Source organism: Pleurodeles waltl, chromosome 12, assembly GCF_031143425.1.
Source record: "Pleurodeles waltl isolate 20211129_DDA chromosome 12, aPleWal1.hap1.20221129, whole genome shotgun sequence".
Taxonomy (NCBI): Eukaryota; Metazoa; Chordata; class Amphibia; order Caudata; family Salamandridae; genus Pleurodeles; species Pleurodeles waltl.
In genome coordinates, this window is record NC_090451.1 from 630,464,419 (window position 1) to 630,484,804 (window position 20,386).

Below are 20,386 nucleotides of genomic sequence, written 5' to 3' on the forward strand. Positions count from 1 at the left end.
ACCAAGTAAGTTCTGATCCCAAGAGAGTTAATTTGCAGTTGCACAGTACTGTTGGGGTGTTACCACATGGTAACATTCATTACCCCCACCGGTATCGTGCAACTCAACGCTGTGTAAAAATGTTTGAAACCAAATCTGAAGTTGTAGAATGCTGCTTTGAGATTCTTAAAACTATCCTTTCTCTAAATGTCTTATGTTGTGACGCATGATGTAAAGCTGCACCAGTAAAGCCCAGTGCCGAAAAGATGCACTTCAATAGTGATGACATTAGTTTCCCGTACTGCCTTTCTTTCACTACATAAACATTTAGTTATTGAAAGGAACCCTGCATCATCTACATGCAGAAAGAGCCCACATCTTGCAGTGCATTTGTTGACAATTTGAGGAGCTTGAATTCCCAACTGATAATATTATTTAGAAAGCCAAATTTTGCTTCAAGAAAAACACGTAGGGTAGGCATTTAATTAATATGTGTAACAACTTCAATCAATTCTCCTGTACATTAAACACGTTTTACATATCTTGTTGACAAACTTGACAATAATAGGACTTAGAAAAAAAATACATATATAGATTTTGTTGTTTCCAAGAGTAAGTCTCGTCTTGCTACAATAAACATAAAACATTCTACGATTACCGTGTTTAGTTGCACTGAGCCCTCAAGCCTTCCTATCTCCTTTTATATAATCAATAATGCCTTCACAATCCTTCCAGGTAAAGACCTAGGAATATTTGGTAATGTGAACCTTGAAGTTAAATTTGATAAACGTTACATAAGCTTGTTATTGAACAGTCACCTTAAACGTGTGTATTATGATTTGTTTCCCTCTCAATTTGATATCTTTGAACACATTGTAATGAAATGTTATTGCAGAGGCAAAGGTTCATCACATTAGCTTCATAGTGAATTTGTTGTCTTCATTTTCAAGTTCATTAATTGGAGGGTACGGTTGTCTTGGAACATATTCGATTTGTGCTCTGTGTTTAATGTTTCCTCTGCTCAGACTCAAAAAGAAGATGAACACAAAGCAGACAATGACAGCGGTGAGAAAAGGGATGAATCCCATTGCCAAGACCATGGCTAATACCCATATGTCCAAGGTGATTGGTTTCTGTTCAGCATTTGCAGCTCTACTACTTGGCCAGGATGCAATAGGGGGTAATGTGGTAGTGGTGAAAGGGATGGAGTTCTTACTGCTAACTTGAAGCTCTGCCAGGAGTGTATCATTCCCAATTGGATTTTGTGCAATGCAGGTATAGATACCACTGTCCTGGGCATATACATAGTGGATTTTAAGTGTTCCATCTGCCAATACACTAAACCGCCCATTGATGTTTGCATTCAAGAGGTCATTCTGAGGTGAAAGCCAAGAGATCTTAGGTGAGGGATTTCCTTCCCCATTACAGATAAAGGATATCTGCTCTCCTTGATCAACACTCATTTGCTGTAGGAATTTATTTCGGATCACCGGTTTCTGGCATATAAAGTGGTCAGGAGAAATCTGTTCTGGAAAGTCCTTAAATGCTGTCCCTTCCACAATGGCTGGTGTTGCACAAACAGGATTTTGGCCATCAAAGTTGATGCCTTCCCTTCTATAGATTAACCATAGCAGTCTGCAGTCACATGAAAGAGGATTCCCATCCAGCCGCAAGGTCTCAAGGGTCTCCAGTGAATGGAAAACCTCTTCTTCCAGAGTTGTCAAGAGGTTCTTGGAGACATTCAGGAGGCACAGGTAGCTCAGACCTTGGAAGGCCTTTGTTTCAATGGACACTAGTTTCCCACCAGACAGGTGGAACTCCTGGAGATGCTCTAAGTCACATAGTCTTCTGCTGCGGATAACAGAGATTGGGTTGTAGGAAAGGTCTAGTTGTGTGAGGTAGATCAAGTGTTTCAAAGCATCATAGGGTACATTACTTAAGTTGCACCTGGTGAGGGTCAAAGCAGTAAGATTGACACCAAAAAGACTGTCAGGCTCTAAAGTGTCAAGAAAAGGCCACTGGTCTATTTCCAGGACCTTGAGATGGTTCAGCCTTTTAAAAGAATAATTGTGGATAATGCTGATATTTAGCTTTCTGAATCTAAATACGACCAGGTGATGGAGATGGGATAGAGCGTGAGCCGGGACACTTGACAAGTTGCACTTTTCCAAGGTTAGCTGCTGCAAGTTATGAAGACTACCAAAGGCCAGATGTGACACGAAAACCAGTTGATTGTCCCCAGCTTCCAAATTCCTCAGATTGAAAAGGTCCTTAAATGAGTGGTCAAGAAGGATGACAATATCATTGTCACTGATGTCAAGGAATGTGAGGTTCGGAAGGCCACTAAAGACACCGGCAGGAACAAGTTTAAGTTGGTTATTTTTCAGCCTAAGTATCATGAGGTTCTGAAGGTACCTGAATGTCCCAGGTTCAATTTTAGAAATAATGTTCATACTCAAATCCAACTCTTGTAATGCTTTGAGGTGTGAAAACAAGCCTTGGGTAAGGGATTTGATTCTGTTATTGCTCAGGTCCAGGATCTGGGATTGTGGTGGAATTTGGCCAGGGACAGAGGTAATATGCCTGTGACTGCACAATACCATATTGTCTTGAGAAGAACATTCACACACGAGGGGACAACTCCAGCACAACCCTGCGAGAACAGCTTCTAGTGCAAGGAAGAGGAGAGGTTGCCAAGCTGGACGACCAGAAGAAAAGCAAAGCGTCACCCCAGCCGCCATCTTAACATTTCTCTGCAAAAGAGAACAGGTTATCCAGATTACACAGGGTCTCTGCAAAAGAGAACAAGTTATCCAGATTACATAGGGTCTGAATAATCAACTGTGTTAGAGCATTAAACATCGAGCATGTTAAACTCACCATTACTCCAATCTCGGACTCCCTGGAACCCATGCTTGTACCTCTGCACACACAGGGACAGTGGTGTTTACATAAATACACTGTATGCTTTGTAGGTTTCTGCAGGGGTCGCTCCTGGGGCACTTGTACACACATTGGCTCTCACCTGTACCTCTGCACACAACATACACCTGACTTGTTCCTTTGCACAAGAATGTACTCGATGGGTACTCGAGGGAAAAATAAGGAGAGCAGAAAAAACTATTTGCCAGGTGAGCGTGTTACTCTCTTCCGGTCAGAACTGGTAAGTAGAGGTCATGTTCTTCTTTAAAGGATATTGAGCCCTTAATACTATGTGCTGGGTTGCTTCATCAAAGGGTCTGCTCCTCACTCATGTCAATGGTCACTGGGACAAGTTGGCTCAATCTCTTTGAGGGAGAATGTAAGGTTGGAATTATATTGTATATGAACACTATCACTAAGCTTACTGTATACTGTGTAGGTCATGAGTGTTAAAAGACAGGAAATAAAATTACCTAGAGGTCTGCCATATAATTTATTAAGCCTAACCTTTAGTAAGTCTAAAAGAACTTACCCCTTATATCAGGCCAACAGATATTGGAACTTGGGCGGGACAAACACAATACTGAGGAAAACCATCCAATCAAGATTAGTGAACTTGTACAAACGTCATCAAATCATGAACAAAGGGAGGACAAAAAGCTCAGTCTAAAATCCTAACTTAGGACTTAGTGGACTAGAGAATCATCATAAAATGGTATTCCTACCATCATTCTAAACCCATGGTACCCCACTACAAGAGTCAGGGGAACAACTAAGTTAGCTTTAGGGAAGCTTCAACTGGCTCCACCAGCAGTAACCCCGGACTCTGTCACCTGTCTGCCACAAGACTGCTTGGTCACAATGATGATAGGTTTGCCGTATTGTCGGGTAGAGATTGTCACTCATTTTCCCTGTCAATGTCCGTTGTGGTGTCCATTGTGGTATCGATTGCAGATTTGAGCGGGTAAAATGGTATATGTCCTCCACGCAAGGATTAAAAGTTACCTACACATTTCAGCAACTTCCTTTTTGAACTGGAAAAAAAACTCCCAGTTTGAGATTTTGCTTTCTCTGAATAAAAAAATGTTAGTTGAGCAGTCATTTTAAACATGGTGCATGCATGTCAAACTTAACTGCTGTGAAGGGAGATGTCATTTTCCAATGGTGTTTCCTCTGAAGTGCGACTCAAAAAGGTAAATTGTCCATGATATTGTCGTCAAAATATAATGACTTCACAAATATTACGGTTAAAAATATCAAAGACAAATGTATGTTTTGTTTTTGTTTTTTTACCGCAGAACTGAAGTTTAAAACGTAGTTCACTATAATATCATTTTGATGATGGTCTTTTATTATATTGTATTTTATGTTCTTATTTTATTACTTATGGCATTGTGAAAATGTATTTTTAATTTTAATTTAAAAAAAAGTATTATAGTAAAGTATAGTTTTTTGTGTCTGTCAGTTTTAGTGTGTTCACTTTTTGTGACTAGTAAGTTCATACATGTGGCCCTTAGCCTCTTGTGAGCAGGTGAAATGTCCAAGTGGAAAACTCAGGGGCTGTGGTTTTCCTGCGATACTTCTGATTACTGATCCAGCAGTTATGGTCCACTTATTATTAGGCTTATTACCTGAGCTCTCACACATCTATAATACAGCTACTCACAAGTGGTAGCAAGCTAAAAGGATTTCGAAGAATACTTGTCTCTCCTTGTAGTGCACAGTCTAAAATAAAGAGTTTAGTCCATAAGGGAACTGGTGAATAGAGGAATCATCAACCACAAATGGAAACTATCTAAACAGTGGAGAACCTCATTTTCAAACTAGCATATTAGTAATAAAGAAAGGTTTGGGGTGGGACAGAGAGAAATAAAGATAGGTTAACTTGTGTTATGATGATAATAAAGCTTTCAAGCTCACCCAATATACGTCTATGGGAGGGGTGGTAAAAATCAGCCAATTTTCTAACTCTTATTATAGGTCATTTTTTCAGTAGGATCGATAAACCGAGTTAGTAAGCTGACCTAAAAATTGATCTGGTAGTAAGCACTTGAGTCTTTGAAGAATGGATATCAAACCAGTTAAGCTTGGGTAGTGGTTAAAGGATGTAGGAAGCACATTCTAAAGGCTCTTACTAACAGCTTGTGGTGAAGATCAAGAACTAAATGGAAAGGTGTTTCTCCAAAGCTACAGGCAAAATTACATAGTGGGTGCTGGAAATGGCCCTTACTGCTGGGGCACCGCCAAACATTGTACCTTCTTCTGCCTGTTTTTCTGAGTCGTTTTTGCTGTCTTTAAGGATTCTGTGCACCTTTCCACTGCTAACCAGTGCTAAAGTGCAGATGTTCTGTACTCTAAACATGCTAAAATTGGATTCTCCGCAATTAGCATATTTAATTTACTTGTAAGCCCCTAGTAAAGTGCACTATATGTGCCCAGGGCCTGTGAATTAAATGCTACTAGTAGGCCCGGAGCACTGATTGTGCCACCCACTACAGTAGCCCTTCAAACATGTCTCAGACCTGCAACTGCAGACCCTGTGTGTGCAGTTTTAAACTGATGTTTTGACCTGACAAGTGTACCCCCATGCCAGACTCAAACCTTCCTTCTAATTACATGTAAGTCACCCGTAAGGTAGGCCCCAGTTAGCCCCAAGGGCAGGGTGCAACATATTTAAAATGTTGGACATGTACTTTTAAGTTTATCATGTCCAGATAGTGAAAAACTCTTAAATGCGTTTTTCACTATTGCAAGGCCTTTCTCTCCCACAGGATAACTTTGGGGTTACCTTAAAATGTCCTTTAAGTGTAATTTCCAAGTGAGAAAAAAATAGAAATATGCAGTTTGGTGATCTTGGCATCATAATGTAAAATAACAATTTATGGTGAAATTGGATTTTAAATTGTAATTCTAAAAATGCCACTTTTATTAACTATTCTGTGCCTCTGCCTGTCTTGGAATACACTTCTGGGGTAAGTGACAGCTGGGCTTTGTGCTTTCCCTCTAGACAGTCACACAATGCGAGCTTAGGTGTGACTTAATGGGCTGTAATGACCCATTAATTGACTTGATGGGAGGTAGAGCTTCACTTACACCTGAATAGAGCTGTGCATCTCCCCACACAAAGGGCTGCGTAACCCCCTGTAGAGTGTCTGGAGCCAGGGAGGGTAGGGCAGGGTCCTTGTGGGCTTTAAAGGAATGCCTGGAAGCTTCTCCCACCTTCCAGAACCAGGGCACCACAGTATAAATACTGGACCACAACCCCCACCAACTCAGATCGATACTGGAACCATGGGCACTGCCAGGAAGAAAGACTGCTGTGCTGCCAGGAGGGACTGCCACTCTGCAACTGCATTGCTGTGTTGGCCTACTGCTGCTGTGTGTTGTGCTGTAGGAAGGACTGCCACGTTGCTGTTTGCTATGCTGTGTTTGCCTGCTGCTTCTGTTCTGCAATGAGAGGGACCAGGCTTGCCCTCTAATACTGGAAACCCAAGAGTCTCTAAGGGCTTACTGGCTTACCCCCTGTTCTTCTGCAGTCTCAGGGACTTCAAAGACAGCTTGTAACTCACCTGATGCTCCTGGACATCTGTGAGTCCTACCCTTGCCTGAGGTGCCCCCCTCCAGTCATGGGCCTCATAAGTGGGGTCTGCAGATCCAAACTTCAAAAAGTGACACATCACCCGAGTGCAGCAGAAATATCGACATATTGTGTCCTCGTCATCAACGCATTGCTTCAATAAAGGTACTGTTCAGCGGACCCTGCATGGGTTCTGTTGCCAGCCTACCTTCTATCGCGGTCGTCCTAGATTTTGGATTTGCACCAGTTCCTCTCAACCTCAAGTAACCTGTTTACCACTATAGGCTTCTCAGCACTGTCTTCACATTTAATCTTTAAAAAATCATATCTCAACTTCTACTGATTGAAATACTTTACACATTGCCTTCTAAATTATGCTTGTCTGCTCCGTGCCAAGCTACCGGTGGGAGCACAGGTGAATTTAGGTTGGGTGTCTGACTTGCCCTGACTAGGACTGTGGTCCCTACTTGGACAGGGTGCATACCTCTGCCAAGTAGAGGCCCAGTTTTGACAGTAGGTTTCTCCTGGTGCGTTCCCCAATGGGCAGCTGCTCAGAGAAAATCTGACTCCAGCAGCAGGTGGTTGCAGTCTGTTATGGTTAATTAGACCTCAGCAACACAGAAGGATGATGGAGTGCTGAAACTTTTCAAACACTCACCTCCAGTCATAGATCTGGGTTTAATCCATTGTTCTTTTGCTCACCATGCCACTCCTGTTTGGACCCAGCCATATGCACATCAATCTTGACCCTGTTCCCCATGGGAACAGTCCAGCTCGAACTTCCAGGCCACATCTTCCGTGGACTGGAAACAAGCATCCTGGGACCAGTTTCAGGATATCACCATTCATCAGCCAGGCTAGCTTGAATCTGGTGCCACAGTGAGCACGGGACCCATGTCTGAGCATTCCCTTCCCAATTAGAGCAACTTTAGCAACACAGCCTAGAGATGAGGGAGCGGGGCTAGAGGTCGGAACCCTGGAGAAAACCTTCAACCCGTAGAAGGTCGGCCTCCATTCCATCCTCATTGAAGCGGCCAGAAAAGTTGGTGGTACCGGGGGTGGAGACGCCTTCTCAAGCTGACCACGGCTAGGTCAGCAGGTTTGTGACCGGCCCTGGCTGCACAAATAGTCTAATAGTATAAAAGAGTATTATTATCATGCAAGCAGAAAGAAGATTCAGCACCAGTGGGATTAAAGAGATGCCAGATATGCCATGGGTCACTAAGATTGTGAGATTTAAGTAGAGAGCTTTAAGTAGATGTTTCATCTATGAGATTTATTGGTACAGTAAGTACATGCAGGTAATCTATCTAGGGTTGCATCTAGAGGGAGATTAAAATCAGCATCTATAAGTGTCCCTGTGTTATATGTCAGACTGGATATGTTCTATTAAAGTCAGTCTAGAAGTGTGGGATGTCTCTAGTAAGAGCATAAATGTTTATTTACATAAAATTAATTTGCATTTTCGTTTAGTTAATAGTCAGCCTTGTACCTTTTTTGTTAGGAATGGACTCTAAACATGTAATAGTCTTCCTTTTCAAAATTAGTGTTAACACTCCATTTTTCTTCTTAACCTAAGGAACACAGAATGCATCAGCAATCCAAGAAGTTCTTGATATATTGGGCAACAGTCAACCCTACTTTAGTTTCTTGAAGAGTAAGTATGTCTCCTTTGATTTATGACAGTATTCTAATATTTCCCTACATTCTTTCACAGAATTATCCCAAGGTCTATTTCAAAGAGAGCATTGGTTTTCACCATAATGTGTGAAGTCAGATAAAAATAAATTGATCTATAATTTTTAAAGTTAAGTCTATGCTCTCTTTGAAAACTATTTCAGAGAGAGCATTTGTTTTCACCATGACTAGTCAGATAAAAATATATTCTGCTACATTATTTATAGTTTTCAGTCTCCAAGAGCTTTCACACAATGCTTAATAATTATATATACAGCTTTGCTTATACTCAAAATGTACTCTTTAATCAGCATTATGTATGGTGAAACTACAAAAGGGATTTTAAAGGCAAAAAACAATTCATGGACAATTTGAGAGACTATACAAATACGTTTTTTTAATCTTAGGTCCTTGGGATAGGCGTGAAGGGGCCATAAATGTTTTGTATATGCCAAAACGCGTTGGCATTCTCTAAAAGGCTGACCTACCATAATAGAAACATGAAATAACTATGGATTTTGTTTATGGTGACATGAACAATTGTGGAAAAAAAACACTCCTTCAATGGTCTGTTAAGAAATCATGGCCTTACCACAAATAAGCTTTAAAGCAGAACTACGTGCACTTCAGTGCTTGCTCTCAAGGATACTATAAATTGGTTGAAAAATGTATATTGTAAATTGACAGGAACAACTGAATTTTCTGCGAGCACAAACATTGTCAAATCAGATAAAGTTACAAAAATTAATGAATAGATATTTCTTTTGAGTTGAACATTGCTATCTCTATTACATAGAGTGGTTGAAAAAATTTAGTATTTTACTATTGCTGAACAGTATTATGACAGTAGCTGAGATTCATTTGTGGATATGATAGCTTCACCCATTTAGAGGTTGCAATGTTTTCCTAACTATATATATATACTTGTTTTTCACTGAAGAAACTAAAGGTTACAGGGACTTTATAGTTAGAAAATAGAAATAAAAAAACATATAAATTCACATACAATTCCACAGGTTACAGGGATGTTATAGTTAGGCTCACATTTGAAACGTACAAACTGTAGAAGTTCACCTGTTAAGAGTTATTTCACGTAACTATAACTCATGCCCTAAGGTAACTATAACTCACGCCCTCGCCATGCACAGTTTTCTCATCATTAATTTTACTGCAAATGTTACAGTGATATTATCAATGATGTCACAGAAAATGTCATGAGTGGTGTAATATCTGGGGTAATAAGCAGTGCATGGCGCGGGCGCTAGTTATAGTTACCTTACGGCACAAGTTGTAGTATGGTCAACACCCTATAACCACACAACCCCTCCATCAAGTTTACAAATAACTTTTCAAGGAGAAAATGCAGAGGAAAAAACACTTGCATTGCATTCACCATGCACAGGAAATTTGGATGATTTGTACTTTACAGAAGTGGAGCTTCAACTTGGGCACCTGCTTTGTTTATATCTGTAAATGCTTCCTGTTGTGGTTTAATTTCTGTGAAATGAGCATTTTACTAGAATGTGTCCTGGCCTGCGTATTTATCCAGGAGGAGGCCAGCATTTTGTGCAGAATGTCTACCAAACTGGAGTACGTTCTACTAGCTAATTAGTAAGTGCTACCTCGCTGGTTGAATGTATTTGCCAATGTGATAGTTCCCCGAGTGTCTACATCAGTTAACTTTATATGGTGGAACAGCAGACAAAACACAGGGAGACGCTTGGACCAAGATTAGGGGGTTAGGGTATACATATCCTTCCCCCTTTTCTTTTTTTATGTTTTTTTTAAGACGAGTCCCAAAATGGCTGCCACAACTTCTTGTTTGAAGTTTTGGCAGCCAATCAGAGCTCAGCATGTGATCTCCTGGAACCGCAGCCTAAGATATACAAATTTATTTTTCCCTTAAATATCTTGAAAACTACTGAATGGATTGGCACTAAATTAAAAAGGAGGATCTGCGTACCAAAATCAAACTTTTTGCTAAATGTGGTGTAGTTCCTTCCAGCGGTTCATTTTGCAGGTGTGTCTAAAGAGTCTATATGATTTAACATGGGAAACACATTTTTTTACCCCCCCTTTTCTTGGCCCCTGCTTCACAGATCATCCCAAAACTTTCCATGCACAATATGACCCAACTTGACACTTTTTTTAAAAAAATCATTTTGTGAAGATTCGTCAAACAGTACCAAAATATAGGCAAGTGAAAAAATGCTTTTTCTTTAGAAACTAGGTTGTAACTGTAACTACCTGCTGGTGACCGCCAGTAGGATGTATATTCACACACACACACACACACACACACACACTGAAGGGCATCCAGAATTCGTTTTAATATTGGACATGGTACTGAATGACATCCTAAGGTCTGAAACAGAAATAAACATAGCTATATTTAATGTCTGAAGACCTGCCACACCTAAATCAGACTCACAATAATGACGATCAAGGAATTTTAAGTGATATTGGAAAATGGAGCATTTGACAAGTTGTATTGCTCACTCCAGCTATGAAACTTGAGTTCTCACCATCTAAATTCTACCCTGTATTTCTCGAGATACGGTTTGAAGTGTTGATTTCCTATATTAACAGAGATGCTGCCTTTAATAGAGGTTATTCCGTGTTAAACCGTTTTTTCATCTTTTTTTCTGGGCTTCTGATGATACAGCGATCTATGATTGTTTCACTCATTCTGGAGTCCAAGGTTCCACAGGTTACAAACATATCTAAGAAGTTGTTACATTAACTCATTGGTCTCTAGAATTAGAGAGGAGCTGCTGATTATATAAGTGAATGTAGGATTGAGGCCTTTAACAGGGCTTTAAATGAGGCAGGTCCCTCCGGTTTCAGCTCCGACAGCAATTATAAACAGACCTTGGTACACATCCTTATCAGGCCCTATATTCATGACCCTAACTTTAAAGGTGAAAAAAGTGATTGGTTTCTTCACTATGACTGTAGATAAATATAAAGCTAATCTGTCAGCGATGTAGTTTGTTTCCATTTCACACATTTTATTTAATCTCGCATTAACTCTATGTCACTCATCCTCGTTTCAGTCATTACAAGTTAATGCGGCTCGATCTCCAGGCAAAATAAAATGCAGGAGAATTCTAAGTAAGCTCCTTACCTACCCTTCTGGGTTCTATATAAGGGTAGCTAATCCAGAATCCTCCAGGATGTTTGACGTGTAACACAGATGTAAGTGGAGGAAGAAGATTGCTATCCTGCTGTGCTTATGAGCTTTTCATCTACTTCATTGGGGGGTCAGTCCCTCTTCTTGGGATTTTTGGATGACTTACAGCTCTGAGCAGCGATGCTGGTCCTTGGTGTCGGCTCCTCCTCCTTCGTAAATTTGCACTGACTCATTACATTTTGGGCCTCTTCTGAATTAAGGCAAACAGAAACTACTGAAAAAGTAAGTAGCCTTAGAACATTTACTCCATTGGTCACAGAGTGTCTGGGAATGTTTTTGGAGAGTCCCCACCCATAGGCTGATGAACTGAACAAAGCTGGACCCTCATACAGCCTTCCTCAGAACATTTCTGGATCTGTGGAACAGAAGGAGGACTGCGCATGCTGTTGGAGAAGTGTGGGGATCAGAAGGGCTGAACCTGCTCCCACCTGTAGCCAGGACAAAGAATTTTACTTCGAGGGTCAGTTGGCTGAGGTACAAGGGGCCTCCATGCATGGTGGTGGAAGGCCCACAGATGATGTCACTGAGTAGTATAAGTATCCCACAGTACCTGCTAGTGTGTCATAAAGGTGTTCTGAACACATGCTCATCCAGTCCTTGGTCTCATCGCAGCTAGCCATGTGTGTTGATCAAATTATGCTTGTATGCTAGAGTGTTTGAACCAGATAAAGAGCTGTAAAAATATTGACAGGGCAAAAGAAAAAAAACGCACTGCTTATAAGTGAGTGGGTGTATTGCATGTTTAGAGATGGTGAAGTCAAAGAGATGCAGGGAAGTATGCAGCAGAATTCAAAAGAAGGTTCTGAGGGATGAGGCATGAGATACAATTTCAGAAAGACATGGTTAGAAAAAGGGCATAAGTGTTTAACATAGTGAGACTGCAGAGGAAAGTGGTGTGAAGGGAAGAACAGGAGTGATTGAGGCTCTCTGAAGATCACTACCCCTTTCACATACAAGTTTAATTCAGTCTTACGTATTAAGAATTGAAACATTTTTAAATCTAATTATCAACAACAAAATCACTGTTACTCCTTTATCTGATACTGTTAACAAGCAATGGTAAAGCCAATAGGTCTGCCTTGTTTTGGGTGCATACACATTATTCCGAGATATGTCTCGATGCAATAACAGCTCTGAGGCAACAAAATGCTTGTCCTAAGACATGCTGTACAAATCACAGGATTTTAGTTTACATTTACACCACTCCATTTTTTTAATATATACCACGCCCCTTTATAATGATTCCTAGATATGCTTCTAGAGGCAATGGCTCATTTCAGTGGCCCCCAAAACACTTTTTCTGTCCCATTTAAAGCCCTGGCCTGCAGGTTATTCTGGGATCTAGACAATGCATTAGTAACCTTCATTTAACATTAAACATTGATGTTTTCTTTCTATGTTTTCCTTTTCTCTTGTCTCACCTTTAATACTCAGACTTAACAATTCAGCTCTAGGTTTAAGTTATACAAACTCAGCTTGGAGAGTATATTCCTAACAATGGTGTTGAGCAATTTGCAGCAGTTTTCAAAAACAATTTGTATGCCATATACTCAGCCCTGCCAAGTACCAAGCATCAACGGTAAGACTAACACAGTTTAGTGCTGGTGTCCACATCACTGCACTAAAATCCATTAGTCACACATTTATATCTATCCCAAATTGAATGCAACGAGGCACCTCAAAATAATTGACAACCAAAACGCTTCCGTCGCTTGCTGTGCTGCTGCCTGACCAAGGCAATTAATTTATTTAACTGCGCTTACAGCTGCTGGCTTCATGTGATTCATCATGGGCAGCAAAACGGCGGGGCAGGGCAAAGACAAAAGAAGAAAAAAAAAGGTAACTTACCTACGCTATTTCCTTGCTGCTCTTCTGGCTCCTGCTCCACTAGCTGCAGGCACATGCTCCAAGCCAGCCCTGTGACCAATCCTAACGCTGCTCCCGCGTGAGAGCAGCGTTAGGATTGGCCGGAGAGCCCTGGCTTGGCACTCCGAGGCAGAGTGGGAGCCTCTGCTTGCTCTCTCCAACCCGGCAACACAGTGCGGGGTTGGACAGAGTCCAGTGCGCATGTGTGTTTGGCAGGCCCGAGACAGCCAGACAAACATACATGCACACTCTCGCCCTCCGTCCCTGTCACCGCCTGTGGCCCTGCCCCCTGAAAAATAAAAATAATAAACACACTTTATTATCATTTTTATTTTTCATTTTGCAGCTCCTGCTGCAGCGAAGGAGCCACACCTGGGATTCATTGCAATGGTGTCTTATTAACTTGAGTCAGTCTGTGATACATTGTTTTCGTAACTGTAGGAGGCTGGACTGGCTTGTAGTGGGTACCAAGGGGTACTTGCACCTTGCACCAGGCCCAGTTATCCCTTATTAGTGTATAGGGTGTCTAGCAGCATAGGCTGATAGATAATGGTAGCTTAGCAGAGCAGCTTAGGCTGAACTAGGAGACGAGTGAAGCTCCTACAGTACCACTAGTGTCACTTGCACAATATCATAAGAAAACACAATACACAGTTATACTAAAAATAAAGGTACTTTATTTTTATGACAATATGCCAAAGTATCTCAGAGTGTACCCTCAGTATGAGGATAGCAAATATACACAAGTTATATGTACACAATACCAAAAATATGCAGTATAGTCTTAGAAAACAGTGCAAACAATGTATAGTTACAATAGGATGCAATGGGGACACATAGGGATAGGGGCAACACAAACCATACACTCCAAAAGTGGAATGCGAACCACGAATGGACCCCAAACCTATGTGACCTTGTAGAGGGTCGCTGGGACTATTAGAAAATAGTGAGGTTAGAAAAGTAGCCCACCCCAAGACCCTGAAAAGTGAGTGCAAAGTACACTAAAGTTCCCCAAAGGACATAGAAGTCGTGATAGGGGAATTCTGCAGGAAAGACACAAACCAGCAATGCAACAACGATGGATTTCCAGTCGAGGGTATCTGTGGAACAAGGGGACCAAGTCCAAAAGTCACAAGCAAGTCGGAGATGGGCAGATGCCCAGGAAATGCCAGCTGTGGGTGCAAAGAAGCTGCTACTGGACAGTAGAAGCTGAGGATTCTGCAGGAACGACAAGGGCTAGAGACTTCCCCTTTGGAGGATGGATCCCCCACGCCGTGGAGAGTCGTGCAGAAGTGTTTTCCCGCCGAAAGATCGCCAACAAGCCTTGCTAGCTGCAAGTCGTGCGGTTAGCGTTTTTGGGTGCTGCTGTGGCCCAGGAGGGACCAGGATGTCGCCAATTGCGTCTGGGGACAGAGGGGGCGTCGAGCAAGACAAGGAGCCCTCTCAGAAGCAGGCAGCACCCACAGAAGTGCCGGAACAGGCACTACGAAGAAGAGTGAAACGGTGCTCACCCGAAGTTGCACAAAGGAGTCCCACGTCGCCGGAGACCAACTTAGAAAGTCGTGCAATGCAGGTTAGAGTGCCGTGGACCCAGGCTTGGCTGTGCACAAAGGATTTCTGCCGGAAGTGCACAGAGGCCGGAGTAGCTGCAAAAGTCGCGGTTCCCAGCAATGCAGTCTGGCGTGGGGAGGCAAGGACTTACCTCCACCAAACTTGGACTGAAGAGTCACTGGATTGTGGGAGTCACTTGGACACAGTTGCTGGATTCAAGGGACCTCGCTCGTCGTGCTGAGAGGAGACCCAGGGGACCGGTAATTCAGTTCTTTGGTGCCTGCGGTTGCAGGGGGAAGATTCCGTCGACCCACGGGAGATTTCTTCGGAGCTTCTAGTGCAGAGAGGAGGCAGACTACCCCCACAGCATGCACCACCAGGAAAACAGTCGAGAAGGCGGCAGGATCAGCGTTACAGAGTTGCAGTAGTCGTCTTTGCTACTTTGTTGCAGTTTTGCAGGCTTCCAGCGCGGTCAGCAGTCGATTCCTTGGCAGAAGGTGAAGAGAGAGATGCAGAGGAACTCTGATGAGCTCTTGCATTCGTTATCTAAGGAATCCCCAGAGACAGAGACCCTAAATAGCCAGAAAAGAGGGTTTGGCTACCTAGGAGAGAGGATAGGCTAGCAACACCTGAAGGAGCCTATCAGAAGGAGTCTCTGACGTCACCTGGTGGCACTGGCCACTCAGAGCAGTCCAGTGTGCCAGCAGCACCTCTGTTTCCAAGATGGCAGAGGTCTGGAGCACACTGGAGGAGCTCTGGACACCTCCCAGGGGAGGTGCAGGTCAGGGGAGTGGTCACTCCCCTTTCCTTTGTCTAGTTTCGTGCCAGAGCAGGGCTAAGGGGTCCCTGAACCGGTGTAGACTGGCTTATGCAGAAATGGGCACATCTGTGCCCATGAAAGCATTTCCAGAGGCTGGGGGAGGCTACTCCTCCCCTGCCTTCACACCATTTTCCAAAGGGAGAGGGTGTAACACCCTCTCTCAGAGGAAGTTCTTTGTTCTGCCATCCTGGGACAAGCCTGGCTTGACCCCAGGAGGGCAGAAACCTGTCTGAGGGGTTGGCAGCAGCAGCAGCTGCAGTGAAACCCCTGAAAAGGCAGTTTGGCAGTATCAGGGTCTGTGCTACAGCTGGGATCATGGCAACTATGCCAGGATGGCATAGAGGGGGCAATTCCATGATCATAGACATGTTACATGGCCATATTCGGAGTTACCATTGTGAAGCTACATATAGGTAGTGACCTATATGTAGTGCACACGTGTAATGGTGTCCCCGCACTCACAAAGTCCGGGGAATTGGCCCTGAACAATGTGGGGGCACCTTGGCTAGTGCCAGGGTGCCCTCACACTTAGTAACTTTGCACCTAACCTTTACCAGGTAAAGGTTAGACATATAGGTGACTTATAAGTTACTTAAGTGCAGTGTAAAATGGCTGTGAAATAACGTGGACGTTATTTCACTCAGGCTGCAGTGGCAGGCCTGTGTAAGAATTGTCAGAGCTCCCTATGGGTGGCAAAAGAAATGCTGCAGCCCATAGGGATCTCCTGGAACCCCAATATCCTGGGTACCTCAGTACCATATACTAGGGAATTATAAGGGTGTTCCAGTAAGCCAATGTAAATTGGTAAAATTGGTCACTAGCCTGTTAGTGACAATTTGAAAGAAATAAGAGAGCATAACCACTGAGGTTCTGGATAGCAGAGCCTCAGTGAGACAGTTAGGCATCACACAGGGAACACATACCTATAGGTCACAACCTTATGAGCACTGGGGTCCTGACTAGCAGGGTCCCAGTGACACATAACAAACATACTGAAAACATATGGTTTTCACTATGAGCACTGGGCCCTGGCTAGCAGGATCCCAGTGAGACAGTGAAAATACCCTGACATACACTCACAAACAGGCCAAAAGTGGGGGTAACAAGTTTAGAAAGAGGCTACTTTCTCACAGTAACTGCCGGCGCAGAGCTGACAAAGAAAACAAAAAAAGAAATATGTTGTGGCCAGGACATTCCTCGGTCTGTGGGTCACATGAATCTGATCTATCTCACCTGGAGGCAGAGACATAGACTGTTCTGTAACATTCAAGAGCAGCAAGCACACGCTGGGCCCAGTGCATGTGAATTTGGCAGTGCTTTCTGTTGTTTGCGGCATCAGCGCATGCCTCAGTTGATTGTCCAGGTGGCAGTTCCAGCCTGGATTCACCTTATTTTCTTACTCTTCTTCTGCCCCTGACCTAACAAGTAGTCTTTCATACGACCCACGTTGGTGAGGGTGGGCACTGCCAACACCTTCAATCATGGATGCTGTCTCTGGGCCCACCTGCTGCTGCACCAGCTCCAGGACATCAGTGTTTCATCAGCCGTTCACGTCTCTGCTCTGGCTGCCGAGGGCCGATCCAAGTGCACTCTTGTCAGCTGACCACTTGGGTCAGACAGGACTTCACTTGTATCTTCAGGATGGACAGTCCTGTCCTCCAAACCCGACTGTCTCTAGGCTGGTCAGCTGCTTGGCACTGAAGTATAGAGGCGCAGCACTTCTGCGCACAGTGTCTGGTGAGTCCAGGACTGACTTTGATTCTATGTCAGGACCGCAGGCGAGGATTATGCAGATCTTTCTTCACTCTTTATTAAATAGCAAGTTCAAAGTTAAACAGAAAACACACACAAAGACTACAAGTGCCATGAGTCCGCCTCCATGGCAACCTGTGTCCAATGAGGATCCACTCCCGACGCTCGTATAAATATCCTCGAGCATGTCACTCGTCCTCTTTCTTCACTGCTCAAGCCAGATAAGTGCTTTTCTGTCTCTGAGTTACATACTTTAAATTGTTGGCTGTTCAACTGCTGCGCACGTTCGGCTTTGTGTTGACATTCACTGTGTTTATTTTTAGCAACAGGCGTTGCTAGCGACACGTCTCCCAGCGTGGCAGGCTGTCAGCCCGAGGGCTTTGCTGTGAGAGACGTGTGAGGCCCGGTAGAGGGCACGCGCGCAGCTGTTTTTTCAATGCGCATTGAGCGCTCGAGCTCCTCAGAGCTGTACGCTCGTGTTTTCCCTCAATTTAGTGGAATTTGCTGCGTCTACGCTCTGTGTTTTTTCTTTTCCCTACCCTGCTACACCGCTTGCAGTAAGACTCAGACCCCATACCAGGGAAGATATTGCTCGGCAGATAGCTGATCATTTTCTTTTGTTTGACAGAGTGGGGGTAGGGATTACCCTTTATAATATATTTTTTTGGGGTGTTCTCTGTCACTATACCTGAGTCTCTGGATGCAGTCCACACTGGACCACGATTCTTTTACCAACATGTCCCCAGGTGAGGGCCCCTTCTCACCGTGTCCTACCCCCTGGGGTTGATGTTCTGTTCTCACAGGCTATCACATAGGCCCTCGCTCTTCTTAAGGAAAGCGTGGCGCTGCTCACGGAACAGATTTCCAAAAGGATGGGCATGTTTGGTGCGACGGGGGCGGAGGAGTGTTACTCTACCCTACCGGCCCCCAAGAAATCGCGCAAGCGTGACGCGGGGCACCTTGAAGACGTTGCGTCCTTTCCAATGCCTTCACTAAGAGTCCGCGCGCATAAGCGCATACCCTCCGAGAGGGTTCGCTACCCAGTGCAATGGGTGAAAGGTTTCACCACATATGGGACCCTGATGATGGTTCACCTAAAGGCATCACTGGAGACTCAGGTGGAGATTCCTCCTCTTTGGAGGGCGACGAGCCCGGCCGCCCTTGGCGCCCTGGAGCTTCCATGCCAGACCCTTCGGACTTAGGAGATTCTGACTCTGATATGTTTGAACCGGATGGGATTTACCATCCTCGTTCCTCGGAGTGGCGTCCCGATCACAGGGTGGCCGAATATGTTGCAAGTAAAATTCGACAGCCTCTAGATAAGGAGGTGCGAGCCCGCTTAAGGGCTGAATGTCCGCGTCCGACCTTATCGGACAAAGTGGTGGTCACACTGGATATTGACTCTAAAAAGTGTACCGTTTTTGCCAAGTACACCAAGGACCCTAAGAAGGTTAGTGACCGATCCTGGAGGGCAAGCCAGGATAAACTCCTGGACTTATTGGGTCCCCTGACAGATAATTCAACTGGCAGAACGTGCCAAGCAGTCAAACACACCCCTTCTGACTGATATCATTGCAGGGTGGGCCCAGAGAGCTGTCTGTCTCCTGGGCAATGCAAACTGTGCCATTTCGGCTGAAAGGCGCAGATCCCTGCTCATCAAAATAGACCCCAAATTGGGGGAACTTTCTAACTCGGAGGCAGGGGCTATTGCACAAGGCAATTTATTTGGCGACCCCTTCTAAAAGAACTGAGCAAATTTGTTGCCACTTTTTCTGCCCTCGACAAGGCGCAGTGGTCAATCAAAAAGATCTTCCCGTGTAAGGTTTTTGGCAGGGCCGGAAGAGGCAGGGGTCGCTCTTCCGGCCGCCAGTTCCAACCAGGCCCCGGTTCCTTCAGAAACAACGGTTGGCGAGACGGTCGCCAAGGAACGTTCTTCCCCAGTAGAGGCAGGGGAAAAGGCAGGGCGAACAAGATCGCGTGAGGACCAAATAACGCCCCAGGAGGACCTTCTGGTAAGGCTTATCCTTTTTCCCCCTCAAAACTTTGGAGGGAGGTTACGCTTCTTCAAGGACAATTGGAGGCGCATCACCTCCGATGCTTGGGTGCTACAGACAGTCTCCGGGTTTCAGATTGAATTTTGGGGAACCCCATCCCAGGAGACGCTGCCCACGCCCCTAATATTTTCAGTAGCGGATTCCGAACTCATAGATTTAGAGGTCCAGGAACTCCTCCACAAAAATGCCATATGCTTCGCATCTCTTCATCCCAGAGGTTTCGTAAGCTACATTTTCTTAGTAGAAAAGAAGGACAAAGGCTTTCGCCCAGTTATCAATATCCGGTCATTCAACGACTGGGTAATATACAGACACTTCAAAATGAAGGGTATTCATATGCTCCGAGATCTTCTATTACGGGGAGATTAGATGGTCCGACTGGACCTCAAAGATGCATATCTCACAGTTCCTATTTTTCCTCCGCATCGCAGGTTTCTGCAATTTCTGTGGAGAGGTCAGGTGTTTGAGTTCACCTCTCTCCCCTTCGGTCTGTCATCAGCACCATGGTGCTTTACCAAACTCCTCAAACCCGTAGTGGCAGTACTGCGTTCGCAAGGGATCCGTCTCATCATTTATCTGGACGATCTTCTTCTGATGGATCAATCCAGGTCTCAACTTATATCCAATGTGAACACAACTATTGTGCTTTTACAGGAACTGGGTTTCGTGATCAACCAGCAGAAGTCAGACCTTCTACCGGCCCAATCAATGATATTTCTGGGTTTCCTCATAGACTCCCGGTCAGCATCTCTCAGTCTTCCGACCCCAAAGATATCCAAAATCTAGAAGGAATTAAAAAAGGTCCTGCGGCGCGACAGGATCTCGCTACGTCAGTTAGCCAGAGTGGGCTTGCTTTCCTCAATTCAGGCCATATTTCCAGGTCCCCTCCACTACAGGGCCCTTCAACGCCTCAAAGCTTTTCACCTTTGTCGGGGGTGACGTATTCCGAACTAATCTCCCTTTCTCCGGAGGCGAGACGGAATTACATTGGTGGC

General features: G+C 44.2%; 1 protein-coding gene across 1 annotated transcript; it reads right to left on the minus strand.

Annotated features, from left to right (window-relative positions):
* Positions 1–486: 486 nt before the first annotated feature.
* Positions 487–2,696, minus strand: LOC138267653 (leucine-rich repeat and immunoglobulin-like domain-containing nogo receptor-interacting protein 1). Its single transcript, XM_069216773.1, has one exon. The coding sequence runs from the start codon at positions 2,580–2,582 to the stop codon at positions 888–890; it is 1,695 nt and encodes a 564-aa protein (XP_069072874.1). The 5' UTR covers positions 2,583–2,696; the 3' UTR covers positions 487–887.
* Between the last annotated feature and the right edge of the window lie 17,690 nt (positions 2,697–20,386).

Excerpts from the sequence above, each read along its gene's own strand:
- LOC138267653 (XM_069216773.1), bottom strand. The coding sequence starts at position 2,582 with ATGGTATTGTGCAGTCACAGGCATATTACCTCTGTCCCTGGCCAAATT.